This window comes from Heteronotia binoei, chromosome 2, assembly GCF_032191835.1.
Source record: "Heteronotia binoei isolate CCM8104 ecotype False Entrance Well chromosome 2, APGP_CSIRO_Hbin_v1, whole genome shotgun sequence".
Taxonomy (NCBI): domain Eukaryota; kingdom Metazoa; phylum Chordata; class Lepidosauria; order Squamata; family Gekkonidae; genus Heteronotia; species Heteronotia binoei.
This window is the reverse complement of record NC_083224.1, coordinates 161,083,106-161,098,584: the sequence shown is the minus strand read 5'-3', so window position 1 is coordinate 161,098,584 and position 15,479 is coordinate 161,083,106. Positions and strand designations below refer to the sequence as shown.

The 15,479-nt window shown below is 41.6% G+C and overlaps 1 protein-coding gene across 2 annotated transcripts in view; it reads left to right on the top strand.

The window, feature by feature from the left end:
* CFH (complement factor H) overlaps nt 1–15,479 on the top strand; it is an 83,664-nt gene that overhangs the window by 32,061 nt on the left and 36,124 nt on the right. For both annotated transcript variants that reach the window (XM_060232363.1, XM_060232362.1), the window contains exons 8-11: nt 420–620; nt 3,991–4,173; nt 10,431–10,613; nt 14,994–15,170. In XM_060232363.1, the coding sequence (XP_060088346.1) occupies nt 420–620; nt 3,991–4,173; nt 10,431–10,613; nt 14,994–15,170 (744 nt within the window). The remainder of the gene's footprint in view (nt 1–419; nt 621–3,990; nt 4,174–10,430; nt 10,614–14,993; nt 15,171–15,479) is intronic.

Sequence of the window (15,479 nt, the reverse complement as noted above, 5' to 3'; positions counted from 1 at the left end):
AAGCAGTACCCAGCCTATAACAACTCCAAAGATCCCCAAAATAGAATTTGTTCATACACACACAGACACACACACTTGGGTGTCCATGAAATTCACCATCATGTTGATTAACTGAGTCGGGACTTGTGGGGTCCAAACTACAGTCCTGCAGATCACAGACCTGTTTTAAAATTATTTTTTCTCTCCCCCCCCCCCCATTCACTTACTGCAGCCCTTTCTTGATTAATCCGAGGCCATTTTTGTTTTTACTAGCTTCTCTTCGCTTTATCTGTCATTCTCTAGTGCAGCCCTCTTTCCTATTTTTCCCCTAGGTTCCAACTTTCATGTGTGTTCCTGCCCTGATCATGTTAAGGAAAATGATCTAGAAGTGGAATACTGTTATCTTCATCTTACCTTTTTCTCTCTCATGTCTTCCAAAGCAAAACGCTGCAACTACCCAGAAGGAGAGAATATAGTAGTATCTGGATCCTATTGGCCTTACATAGATTACTACTTTCCAAAAAGGGAGGGAGCTTACATTGACACTAAATGCAACAATGGCTTCTTGCCAGCAAATAAAGAGACCTGGCAACGTTCGAGATGCACTAAATCTGGATGGAATCCAGAACCAAAATGCTTTAGTAAGTACATGTTTTCATTGTGTTCTTCCATTATTAGGCAACTAGGAATCAAAATGATTATGTATTAAAACATTTTCTCGCAAACTCTAAAACTTCAGTCCTTTAGGTGTCTGCTGAAGACTTTTTAAGGTTTCTGCCTGAAAATAGTAATTGTGACAGCTCACATTGTTGGCTGTCATTCCCAGTTAAGTGCACACTTTAAATGGCTGCATCTACATGGTAAGCATTCTGTCTCCCTGCCATTGCTCCTTTTCCAGAAGAAGCAGCCACATGGGAATTTTGTGACAAATTGCCTCCATCAGATTCCAATTTCCTTCGTTTTTCCCCTGCATCACCACAGGGGGATTTTTTTTCAGAGGTCTTTTTTAAAAATGGCAATCAATAGTCTTCTATAGCACAATGACATTAGAACAATCGTGTGCCATGATTTACTAGTTCTGTGAAATCCCAAACTGTCAGTCAAAATCAGTACATCTTTGCCTCTTTTTCTTGAAGTGATATAAGAGGAATGGTGCCTTTTCCCTTATGTCACCACAATGAAAAGCAGTAGGGGTTTGTTTTTTAAAAAAAATGATGATGGGAATTCATAGGAACTAGCAGATCATTGCAACATTGAATATAAGGTCATAGAATCCACTCAACAATGCAAGCATTTTCTCCAGGGGGACCAATCTCATCTGGAGTTCAGTTGTAATTCTGGGAGAAAGATCCAACTCAGGAAATATCTGGAGACTTTCCGGGTGGAGCCGGGAGACTTTCCCATTCCCTACAAATAAATAAATAAAAATACAGCAGTGCAGTTTCCCTAAATACAATCTTCATTTCCTCCTCCTCTTTTTTTGGATTCAAATGGTTCCACAGCAGTTGCACTTCCACTAAAATGAACGTGAATTCTCTCTCTCTCTCACACACACACACACAGCAGCAAAAACAAACAGTTTGCATGCCCACATTTTGTGATCTCCCTGGAGCAGTGGTATAAATAGCTTTACTCACCAAAGTTGCTGAATGTAACAATCTATTATATTTCAACCAATTTATGGAGAGAGAGGTCTAGGGAGTGGAGTTTTCTTCTATCTCATACTCAGGTTCTAGTTAACTCTTTACTATCCCTTTTACTACACAAACAGCTTCTGAAAGGAATGTAAAGTGAACAGAGGAATTAGTCTCTCTCTCTCTTACACAAACACTCACACACACACATGGCTTTTTCTGCTCACCCTCCTGGGGGAAGCTTCAGTCACACAGAGATTTAAAGGTACACACACACTTTCCAAAACAGAAGCAGTTGCAAACTTTTGAACCTGTCTGAGATCTAAAGGCATATAGTGGCTGCTGGGGCAGGGCTTCCCCACCGGTCAGCTGGCTGGAAGCAAAGAGGAGCCTGCAAAACCAGGGGACCTCCTGCCCAGATCTGGAGGCTGGCAAGCCTACTCGGAGATCTTCAGATTCCACCTGAAGGTTGGAAACTCAAGGCCTGGAAGCAACTGTTGGGTGACTTGATACCACCCAGTGACTCAACTAGGCTTAGCTACTTGCTGCTCTTCAACAGCAGTCACCCTATGAAAGCCAGTGTGGTGCAGCAGTTAAAGTTTCAGAGTAGGATCTGGGAGACCAGGGTTCAAATTCCCATTTTCTCCTGGAAGCTCACTGAGTGATTTGGGGCCAGTCACGCACTTTCAGCCAAACTACCTCATAGGGTTTTTGTGTGGCTGAAAAGAAAGAGAACAGAATAATGTAAGTTGCTTTCACTGTGCATTCACTGTGGAGAATGGTGGGGTATAAATGAGATAAATAAATAATAAATGTGACTGAAGTTGGGAAGCAGATAAAAGGGAGGTTATTGAATAGCTGAGAAGGAGAAAATGAGGCAGGGAGAGGATATGGGGGCTGACCATGGGGAGAAAAAGAGTGTGGGGACAGAATATAGGGGAAACTGAGGTGCCACCGCATAAGTACTTGAGGGTTCATACCATGCATGTGGGCCTAGCCCAACAGCCAGCAACACACAAATGAGCCATGGTTTTCTTAGACAGAGACTGCTGGGTTGAGACAGGATCGAATAAAGGTAGGTTGGCTGTTGGGTAGGAAGGATATACGGTTGCCAACTTCAGATTAGGAAATTCCTAAAGATTTGGGGGTGGAGCTTGGGGAAGGTGGTATTTGAGGAGGGAAGGAGTCTCAGAGGGGTGTGATGTCATAAACTCCACCCCTCCAAAGCAGTCATTTCCTCCAGAGAACTAGGGTTGCCAATGGGCAGCTGGGGGTTGGAGATCACCTGGAATTACAACTGCCCTCCAGATGAAAAAGATAATACCCCTTAGAAAAATGACTGCTTTGGAGGATGGACTCTATGGCATTGTACACCACTGAAATTGCCACTCTTCCCAAACCTCACCCTCCCAGGACTCCACCCACAAATCTTCAGGAATTTTCCATCCTTGAGCTGGCAACCCTAATGGGGGAACTGATTTCCATAGTGGGAGATCTGTTGTGATCAGGAGTGGAATTCTAGCAGGAGCTCCTTTGCATTTTAGGCCACACACTCCTGATGTAGCCAGTCCTCCAAGAGCTTAGAGTAGGCCCTGGAATAAGAGCCCTGTAAGCTCTTGGAGGATTGGCTACATAAGAAGGGTGTGGCCTAATATGCAAAGGCTCTAACTGGGGGAGAAAAGGAAGCAGGAAAAGGGAAGAGGCTATGTGGGTTTCAGGAAAGAAAAAGAGGAAATAGGGAGTGAAAAATGGGATGCCTCCCACAAGTCCTTACGGCTTCCCATTTGTCATTATCTAAAGCTGTGAATTACAAAGGAATATTCATACTATACCTTCTGAGTGAGTAAAACTTTGTCTTAAAAGCTTTTCATTCATTCTCAAATAGAAAATATTTTATTGGAGTTTTCTCCCCTCCAATTTTCCCACTTGTCCACTGAAAGAAATTGGAGTGGGGGGCTCCTCATGAAACACCTCACTTTCTCAAATTTTTCTACAGTGTTTCTTGGGCCTTCATGCCCTTCTAATGGTATGTGACTACATACATTTGAATTACATGTTTTATAAGTGTTTCCACTTATAGGTTCTCATGAAAAAAATTTTAGAGGCTAAATTGTGATGGCTGTGTCCTCTATGGATGCCTCTGAAGCATCTGCAGACTGGGCATCTCTTTGTTCTGTCTGGGCATCTTCTCTGCCCTGTTTCCTGTTCCTCAGCCATCCTGTATCACGTCATTTTCTATAAAAGCAGCCAAATTCTGCAATTACTTCTATTTTTTCTTTAAAGGTTTAAGGATGCATTTTGTAAATTGTTTCCCTAATAGAATTTGAGTTGTGAATATTTCCCTTGTAGAAAACTCTTCCTACTCTGTTTGTTTTAGAACAATGTGAACACAGAACAGGGTTTCCACATGGTAATTTTGTTTATTTGGCCTGGCATAAATTCATAGAAGGCAATGAAATTTCATTTTCCTGTGATATGGGATATTATCCTGAACAACAGGAAGCAAAGACCAAGTGCACAAAAAATGGCTGGTCCCCCACTCCAAGATGCATCTCCAGAGGTAAGCTTTACTCATGTCCTATTACATGACAATATGTCATCAGGGAAACTGAATTCTACTCTTAATCTACTTTAAACAATTTATCCAAGAATGTTGGGTGATTGGATTATTAGAAATAAAATAAATAAAACAAAAGCAAGCTAGGCTATATGATTGTTTTCCTCCCAGCTACAGAGAACTGAATCCTTCTTTATACACAGATCATTCACGAGGGCAGGCATCTGACACTACTATTCCACATACCTTCTCGCTTAAGCCCACATATACTTTAGGGGGATGTTGAGAGAGCCAAGATGGTGACTCAGTAGTCATGCTCAAATGCTCAGTATATTGTGAGGTTCAAGGTTCACTTGGGACCATGGGTTCATAAGTTTTGTTCAGCCTAACCTACCACCTTTTAGAAAATTCTTAAGGTCTCAATGCAGGCTTTTGAGGGAGAGGCCTTTCCTCCTGGGTACCATTGTTGCCAATCTCCAGGTGAGGAGATGAAAAAACAAGCCCTAAGGCATCCACGAAAGATCAGCCTCAATTATGAAAATATAAAGTTTATCAAACAGTTTAAGCAAAAGTGCAAAAAGTCACCCAGAAACCCAATGTCCTTTCAATTCATAATGGAAGTTCATAGTCTTTATGGTGGAGATCCGGGAAAGAAGTTGGCAAAGCCATGAATGGAGATTCCAACGCTCCAGAGATTTCTTTCAACACATGTTTCACCGAAGGCTTTTACAAGCTGCAAAGTAATAATATTAAAAAATCACCAGCAATTTCAGACATAAAATTATAAGGATTGCATAAGCAATCATACATACCTTTAAAAATTTACAAGAGGCACAAAGCTCAAATATTCTGCAAAGTACAAGCAGCAAGGCGTAGCCATACATCACATGATAATATACTTACAGACAGGTGTTGGTAATTACTACAGATCCTTAAAGCTACAACATAATGACCACAGTATTCCGAAAACAATATACAGAAATGTAAATTCAAAGAAAACAGGAAAGATCCCAATCACTATTGAGTCCATACGGTATCAGGGAATTTAATTTTAAAATCCAACGCAATTCTTGCTTAAGTAGCTGCTTCTGCATATCTACTTTACCCTGCAGTTGCAGCGGAAACTTCTCTATCACAAAAAAATTTAAGCCATTGTGATCATGTTTTAATTGCCGAAAATGATCCTTAAGATGGGCTTCAGAAACTAAATTTTTAATGCGAGACCTGTGTTCCAGGATGCGTGTTCTAATGGTGCGTCTGGTACTCCCACAATAGATTTTTAAACAGGGACATAAAATAATATAAATGCACCCTTTGGTAGAACAGGTTGTGATGTCATTTAGAATAAATTTAAAATCTGACAAAGGATGAATAAATCCTTTCAAATCCAATGATAACAGGCACACGGAGCAATCTCCGCATTTATGATGTCCAACATTAATTTTAATACAGGAAGTGCTCGTAAAATCAGAATGAACCAAAAAAAAATCAGACAAATTCCTAGTTCTCCTATAGCCAATTTTAGGAAAGTTCTTACAGCCTGGAATATCCTTTACTATAAACCAAATTTTTCTAAGAGCATTTTGAATGGAATAGGACAAAGGGGAAAACTGAAATGCGCATATCAATCTGCTCTGCTCTCTCCACTCATTCTCCACGGTTTGTTTTTGTTTGGAAAACATTGTTGTTCTGGACATCTTATTAACTCGTTCACACACTGAATTAATTACATGCTTAGGGTATCCACATGCTTTAAATTGGGTACAGGCTTGAGACCTTTCACCCTCAAAGTCCTCCCTATGTGTTGAATTTCGTTTAGCTCTAATCAACTGCAAAACAGGCAAACTCTTTTTTAAATGTGTGGGATGACAGCTGTCAAATCTTAATGGTAAGGATTTATCAATAGATTTTCTATAGGGTCTCACTGCAAGAGTATTATCACTGGATTTAAAGACCACAGTGTCCAAAAAAGCCATGGAGTTAAGATCAACTTGGTAACTAAATTGAATGGAAGAATGGACACTGCTTATCCAATCAACCCAGGGACCCATCATATCAATATCAGCTACAACAGCCATTATATCATCAATATAATGAAACCACAATATAGAAGAAAAAAGTGGATTAACCAAAGCATTACAAAAAAATTCTTCAGATAGTCCATAAATAACCAAGCAACAGTGGGAGAGAAAGGGCTGCCCATTGAAACATCTTTAATTTGTACGTAGAACTGCTCCTGAAATCTAAAAAAATTATGCTCAAAAATGATAACAATCAGATCCAATAAAAAGTGGGTGGAAGGCATACAATCCTGCCTGGAGTCTAAAACATTCTATAACACAAGTCTGGATTCATCATGGGGAATATTAGTATACAAAGCATTAACGTCTAAAGACACTAATGCTGTTTTTCTAGGACTCGAAAGCCCTCAGTTTTGGCTATGAAGTCAGTAGTATCCTTAATATAAGTAGGTGACTGTGCTACAAAAGGTTTCAGGAAAAAATCAACATATTGACTGATAGGTTCCAAAAGAGAAGAAGAGGCAGAAACAATAGTTCTCCCAGGAGACAAACGACACTATTGAGTCACCATCTTGGCTCTCTCAACCCAGGAGACCTACCTTATGAATCTTAGGAAGTGTATAAAACACCGGTGTGCGTGGGAACTGATTATACAAACATTCTCTAATTTGATCAGAAATATATCCCATATTATTGGCTTCCACCAAAGCAATTTGAATCAGCCTGTTAACTTTATCTGTAGGGTCAAAGTCCAAAGGTTTATAATAAGTTTCATCATTCAACTGGCGATATACTTCCTGTAAGTAGTCTGAAGTATTCATGACTACAATACTCCCACCTTTATCAGCAGGCTTGATTATGTTCATTAAAGATAGTAATACTTGTTTATCCAAATTGGAAAAATTACATCATCTCGATCTAGACTGTTTTTCCACACAATCAATCTCATAGAGAATCAATTTCTCAAACATCAAAATGGGCAGGGATGAACAAAGACACTACTATTCCCCATACCTTCTCTCTTAAACCCACATATACTTTAGGGGGATGTTGAGAGAGCCAAGATGGTGACTCAATAGTGTCGTTTGTATATGAGAGAAGTGACAGCTTATAGCACATGCTGTAAAAGTGAAACTAGAGCTGGAGGCTAGATGATCTAGATGACAGCAGGTGGCTGGGTGCCAGAGGTATTGCATCAGCCAGCACAGTCAGCATGACACAGCATGACACAGCAAGTTGCTGATTGGCTGGTCAATGTATAAATGTACAAAGTCACTATGGTGTGTGTGAGTTAATGGAGTTGGAGGTGCAGCAGAGCATACTGTCAGAGAGAAGAGTGATTGGTGTGTAAATAAATGTATATAGTGGTTTTACAGCTACTGTGTACAACCTTCATTCTTGCGTCGTTAAGAATCACCCTCTTGGACTCTAAGCGCATTGACAGGGTTATGGGCCCAGCACACTTCCGCTGCACCTAGAAGAGGTGGCAAAGACAGGACGCTGAGTTGCTCTAGAGGCTGCCTAGGAGGTGAGACCAGCAGTGGCTGAAAGGAGTCTGAGCAGGATGGCTACAGCAGCAGCTACTGTGCTGGTGGAGAAGCTCACCACTACCAACTACAACATCTGGTCGCTAAGGTTAGAGCATTTCCTGAAGAGAGAGGGGCTTTGGGACTGTGTGTCAGCTCCTCCCGCTAATCGCACGCCGGCAGAGGCTGTTCAGGACCAAAAGGCTCTAGCCACTATCATACTAAGCATCTCAGACGACCAGCTGGTGCATGTCCGTGGGCACCAGACAGCAAAGGAGGCTTGGGAAGCTCTCAAGGCTGTGTATGTGCAGAAGTCAGCAGGCTCGCTGATATCCCTGTCTCGGAGGCTCTACAGGAAACGTATGCTGGCCAGGGAGTCGATGAGGGACCACCTCGACGGTATGTCTATCTGTTTCCAAGAGCTAGAGGCGAGAGGGAAAGCGGTGGCTGAGGAAGATAAAGTCTATATAATATTGAGCTCTCTGGATGAGAGATATGATATGCTGCTGATAGCATTTGAAGGGCAAGATGCCGACAAGCTGACTTTGCCCTACGTGACCGGCAAACTCCTGGCGGAGGAACAAAGGCAGCTGGAGAGCAGGAAAGAGCAGACTGACCGTAGCAAAGAAGATAAGCAGAGGTCTGTGGGGGCTGGTTCCAGCTGGCAAGCCAAAGAAGAGGAAAGAGCCTTGCAAGTGCGGAGGAAGCGCTGTTATTTGTGTAACCAACTCGGACATTTGCGAAGGTCTTGTCCGCAGCAGCAACAGAGGAAGAGCCGGCAGCAGTCTTCAAGGACACAGGCAACTCTGGTAAGAACTGCTCCGGGACTGCAGAGTGTGCCGTGGATTGTTGACTCTGGGGCTACGCAGATTTTTTTGCTGCCAGGAAGAACAGCTGCAAGACTGCAGACCAGCTGAGCAGAAAACAGTAAGCTTGGCTGACCGGCGACAGGCAGACGTGCTTTGCCAAGGCACGGTCTATTTTCCTGGACTTAATTATACTTTCACTAATGTATTGTGTGTGCCAGAGCTAATCGTTTGTGGACGGAGGCTCTAAATGACATACCCTACAGGGTCCTGTATGGGAGAAAGCCAACCCTGGATCACCTTAGAATTTTCGGGTCTAAGGCATGGGTAAACATTCCTCTAGATAAGAGGAGGAAGGGAGGTGCCAAAAGCAGAAAACTAGTGTTCGTGGGGTATCAGAACGGCATGAAGTCCTACAGGTTTGTGGATGGGAACGATATAATAAAGCTGAGTAGGTCTGCCTCATTTTGCGAGGATGAGAATTGGTCCAAATGAAATGCCCAAAGAAACTAAACTGCAACTGTCTCTGACAAGTGAGGAGGGGCAAAAGCCAGAAAGCACGCAGGCTCCCTCACTGAAGCAGAAGGAAGACAGTGCAGGCAGTTCAGAAAGCATTAAGCAGCAGGAGACATCTGAGGCTGTAAAAAGTGAGCCGGTTGAAATCAGGGTCTCTGCAAGAGAAATTAAAAGAGTGCCGCCTAAAAGATATGGCTATAATACAGAAATAAATTATCTGGGCAATGGAGATTGTTTGCCTGATGGACAGCCCGGGTGCTGTGTGAGTGCACCAGATTTAAACGTGGATACTTCTTTCACTAAGGAGGAAGGAGGTTATACATATGTGTATGATGATAAGCCTAAAAGTTATCCTAGTGTTCTGGAACTATTGTATGGCAAGTCTCCTAAAGAACAGGGAGACACATAAGCAAAAGCCTGGGAAGAGAGGTTTTAAGCAGTAACAAAATAAAAGGGTTCAATGAGCAAATGAATAAATGCTGGAATGTAAAAGAAATGCTGTAACATTAAAACAAGCTTGCTGCTACAAAATGTATATTAAACTGCGACTAGAATGTAATTGTAAAACTGAAATGTGAACAATTCAAAATGTAACTGTTAAACCAAAATGTAAAATCCTCAAAGCTATAAAATGTGTGTGCCTGTGTACTAGGCAAGGTACGGTAACTATTCTCAGTGAGCCAACTGAGATAAGGGAGTGCTCAGTCTGGGAAGTGAGCCAACTGATAAGGATGTGCTGGCAGAGTAATTAGCAAGCAGAGTGCAGTGCGTTTGTGTCAGCACGAAAGGTTCAGAAAGTGGAATGCTGAACTGTAACCAATGTATATATAAGAAAATGTAACTGTATGTATTAATGTTAAAGATGAACAATATGAATGTATAATATTGTGATGTATGGATTACAGCATGGTTTATAATCTGAGGAGGGGTGTCTCTTGTATATGAGAGAAGTGACAGCTTATAGCACATGCTGTAAAAGTGAAACTAGAGCTGGAGGCTAGATGATCTAGATGACAGCAGGTGGCTGGGTGCCAGAGGTATTGCATCAGCCAGCACAGTCAGCATGACACAGCAAGTTGCTCATTGGCTGGTCAATGTATAAATGTACAAAGTCACTATGGTGTGTGTGGGTTAATGGAGTTGGAGTTGCAGCAGAGCATACTGTCGGAGAGAAGAGTGATTGGTGTGTAAATAAATGTATATAGTGGTTTTACAGCTACTGTGTACAATCTTCATTCTTGCGTCGCTAAAGAATCACCCTCTTGGACTCTAAGCGCATCGACAAATAGTCATGCTCAAATGCTCAGTATATTGTGAGGTTCAAGGTTCACTTGGGACCTTGGGTTCATCAGTTTTGTTCAGCCTAACCTACCACCTTTTGTCTCTGTTAGAAATACCTACCTGTAAAAACAAACCTCTACTTAATGGCTTTTTCACTGACCGAAAGGACCAGTTTGCTCTCAATGAGAGAACAAGATATAGTTGTCAGATTGGTTTCACAACTCGGGAAGGACATGAAGAGGGAGAGACACAGTGCCTTAGAGGAGGATGGTCACCAAAGCCAGAGTGTATCAGTAAGTAGTTCAATGACTGAAAAATTCTGTGTTGTTTATACATTACCAGGAAGTAGGGTTGACAATTGATTGAATTAATACACAATTGGAAAAGTAAGCAACAGTTATAACCATTTGGTGTCAACTACTCATCAAAAGTGATTAATCACTTATTAATGATTAATTAAGCCTTGCACACAGCTTGATTTGTGTTGCTCTGAAAGTTTATATTAGCAATATCTATTCAGCAAGCTGCGGCTTCTTATAAATGCCACTGGAAGTATAGTTATTTCCTATGTGAACATCCCCACCATGTCTCTGACTATTCACCATGGGCCCTGGAATACCTTATTCTAATTAAACAGGCTGAGACTGATTTTGCACTAGGCTTGTTCCGGGTGGAGAGCCCTTTTGCTCCTGGCGCTTTTCTCCATTTTTTCACAAGCTGCCACGAGCTGCAAGTTGGCATGCCGCTTTTCTGCAGCAAGCAAGATCCTCTTACAAGCGGATTCTGCTTGCCATGGGAGAGTGGCATGCCAACTCACAGCTCCACAGCAGCTTGTGCGAAAACAGAAGTGCTGGGGGCAAAAGGGCTCTAACCCAGAACAAGCCCTAGTGAGAAATCAGTCCCATTTTTTGTCACTCTGCCTAATCCTATAGATGTAATAGTTCTTTGCTCTGTGTTTTCCAGATCAGGCAGGATACCTGCAAGAGCAAGTTGTGTTTCTCTGTTCTAGTTTTCAATATGAGAACAAAAACAGACATGGCATAGGAGATCTGTTTTGATTTTAATACCAAAGCAGTGTGTGAGGTGTAATATTAGCTCTGCTTTTTTGGGGGGGGTGTTCTTTATTCTCCCCCCCTCCTAAAGTACATACATATTACAGTAGTTTTAGGCAGGGCTTTTTTTGAGCAGGAACTCACAGAAATGCAGTTCAGGCTGACTTGGCGTCAGGCGGTTTGGCCTAATATGCAAATATGTTCCTGCTGGGCCTTTTCTACAAAAAAATGGTTTTAGGCATTAATTTGCTCTAGAAAAAGGCTAGTCATTTGCTACTGTTAGAGCATTTGAGATCAAATATAGAGTTTGAAGGTGTAGCTCTGAGGTGATTTAAGTTCTTTTTTAATTGGTTGGATGCAGAAGATGTAGGTGGGAGGTAAGGAATCTGCTCAGGAAATAGGGTTGTCATTGGTGTGCAGATGACACCTCATTGTCTATATCATTAAATAATCTACTGGATGCTGCCACCTCTGCCTTGGGCAGGATTCCAAAAGACATGGTCAAGCAGCTAAGAAAATAAACTGAACTGAATCTTGGTAAATTGGAGATGCTTATTTGTAAAGCAAATTCTAAGTCCACATTAGATGTGGTCCAACATTCTTTGTAGACATTGTGAATTCACTTCCACTTGCTGTCTTACATGGATCTTTTTCACATAGCCTAAGTATTCCGGTATGACAGCTGGTCAGTTACTCAACAGCAACGGGTTTCTGCTGTCATTCCAGACAGACCTGACTCAGTAACTGGCTGCTACTGGAATACTGATACCTTTTCACACAGTCCCACGGCTGTCCCGGCAGTGAGGAGTGCCTGAGTCATTATTAACAAAGAGCAGCTTCCTCCTGTTTTCAACCACTCCTTCCGGGTTGAAATCGCTATGGGACGCTGTGTGAAATATCCCGTAGTGATTCCAGGAGCGCGGTTTTTTGCGCCCTTTTTGCCAGCAGGCACGCAATCTCCAGCTTTTTTGCGGGGGGGGGGGTGGATGTCGGGCTAAGATCACTATAGCGATATAGCGATATCTCAAAACAGCACCACCATTGGGATGCCTGAGATCACGGACATGTTTCTGTTTTCTTCTTCCTGGCTGAAATTAAATTTGGAACCAGTGCTCTATCTCTTTCACTTTACAGCAGTCGCTCTCTGTTTTCAAACTGGAGAACGGACTGCTAATGACCATCAACTGCACCACCTCCATAAGAAGTCTCAATACTGTTGTGATGAAAACCATGACTATTAGAACAATAGAACTAATAGAACAATAGCCTTCCATATAAACCGCTCACCAACTACAACCCACAGAAATCTGTGGCTTCTCCCTGACATTTATATCTGCTGCAGCTTGGCACAAGTCACTTTCCAGCCAATAGCATGTGGGCATGGGTTAGCAACATCCGTCTCATCAATCACCGTTGGTCTGTTCTCCCACCGAAACCTGTTGCCCTACGGGCAACCCCTCTCCAGGTGGCAACATCCCCCCCCCAAATGTGACTCAGAGTCACCTACAAACCAATCACATTCCCCTGACTCCCAGGTGGCCATGGAAGTGATAGCAACAGGCAACAGACCAATGCCTGGTGCTCTGATCTCCTGCTTGAACTGTATATCCAATGGGGCACTTGTTATCAAGTGTCAGCAGCAGCAATCTCAGGCATCTCAATGGAGCCCAAGCATCCCAATGGTATTGCTGTTTTGAAACATCGCTATAGCACTATAGCGATCTTAGCCCAACATTCTAAAAAAAAAAAAGTGTTGGAAATTCCGTGCTGGCAGGCAAAAAAGGCACAAAAGCAGCCAGCGCTCGTGGAAGCACGATAAAAAGAGAATAGTGTGAAATGGCTCACTTCAATCACGGAACCCTACCGGAAAAAAAAACATGTGTCTGAAAACTCCCATCCCTGTCCCAAATTACTCCAGGGTGGCACAATACCGATTCCCTTCCAGTTTTCACTGGTAAGTGTGAAAAGGGCCATGGACAATTTACAGGCCAAGAAAAGGGATCTACAGTTTGTATCTGTGATAGGTCTTTGATAGAAACTACTGAGCATTTCTTCTTTTTCTGTGTTATTTATTCGGATCTGAGAAGAAAATTTCTGGATCCTCACCTGAAAAAGAAGCCTGTTTGCTCTTTTAACTATCATTCAACATCTAAGTTAGCAGGCCTGGATTTTAATATAACATTAGAGGTGTGTAAATATATAGCTGCTGCAATTACATATCATTTGTTTTTAATGAGTATGTAACAGCAATAACTTTTTTTGTTATATTGCTGTCTTTTTCTGGTCAAACTGCTATTGGATATAAGAACTAGATGGGATATGCAACAACAATCTTGAGGGTTGACGATTTTGGTATACTTTATGTGGGGTTGCCCTTGAATATGATTTGGAAACTGCAGTTGGTGCAAAAAATGGCAGCTCACCTGTTCTCTGGGTAAGCCCTATGGATCATATCACACTTATTTTGCAGTGCTTGCATTGATTGCCTTCTGGTTTGTCAGTCCTCTCACAAGCAAAATGCTGGTACTTACCTTAAAATTTTTCACATTCTCTCCAGGTATGAGTCCATGCATCAGCTTTACAGTATATAACAGTCTGTTCCATTCGTTTAGACCCCCACAAGGATATGTTCTGCACAGGGCTTTTTTTGTAACAGGAACTCCTTTGCATATTAGGCTACATGCCCCTAATACAGCCAGTCCTCCAAGAGCTTACAGTAGGCCCTGTAAGAAGAGCCCTGTAAACTCTTGGAGGATTGGCTGCATCAGGGGGGTTAGTCTGATATGCAAAGAAGTTCCTGCTACCAAAAAAAAAGCCCTGGCTCTGCAGCTGCTTGTTCATGGGCTTTATATGTTATAGAAAAGCTTCCAGAGGACCTTCCAGATTTAAAGTATATGATCTTCCTCCTGTTCCCCAGTTGTTGGCACCCCATTCTGACCCACCTTTGAACTGGAGTTATTAGGCACCTGGGAAAGTCCCATCCTTATGGATGTCAACACTTTCACCCTGCATTTCTGGAAGTCTGAACTCCCCTGTTGCAAACTCAAGCCAGTTGGGAAGTGTGAACCTTCCCATCCATTCTCCCACCCTTTTTTTTTATCAGGTAGGGATTTGCACATAAGGTGTCAATCACTGCTTGCACATTTATTATTTACAGTTTACAGACATCTCTCTTTGTCTCTCATGGGATCATCTCAAGACTGTTTTTCTTAAGAAAACATCCAAGGCTCAGTTCCAAAACACTTCCCCAATGCTAAACTACATATCCCAATAATGAATCACATTGAGCCATAACACTCCAATAGGAATAAAATATTAAGAGAGAAGTCACAAAAAGTTAAAGCAATCACTGATCTAAAAAGGCTACTGTGACTCAAGTTATTTTGAACAACAAATAATACAATTTTAATACTACTAAACAGAACAAACATACATATAAAAATACATATCATTCAATATTTAATGTCAAGCTTCAATAGCAATGTCCATGAACAAAATTTACAGTAGATAGTCCTTTTCCATTAATCCCATGAATCACAATATGCAACAGGACTGTCAGCTTTCACAGACCTATATAAAACAGGGCTGGTCATTAATAATACCCTTTCTTTGATCCATCAGATACATGTCAAAAAACAATTGAGGAGAATGTTATAATCACTATAACCAAACAGGTTTTCTTCTTGGAGGAAAATCTGCCCTACAAGTGTGAAGATGGGTATGAAACTATCCACAAAACTTTAGAAGACAATTCAGAATGCACAGTGAATGGATGGAGCCCAAGGCCTCAATGTCTACGTGAGTTAGTAAAATATGATTGTTGTATAATACAATTGTCAGGTTATGTTTGTTTGGTTAACCAGCAATACTCAGAACCATTGATATTTAGAGTGGCTCTGTTATCTTCCAAGTTGCTTTAATAGGTTTCAAAGAGTAACCTCCCTGCTTTCTAATGAAAATACCAACATTCAAATTTATTTTAAAATATTTATTTAAAATATTTATGTAGCCAACTTTCTCTAAAGGCTCTTAAGAGTCACCGGTGCTATTTGTAATTTATTTATGTTTAGTAGAACACCATTTTTATATACTTCATTGTTTCTTATT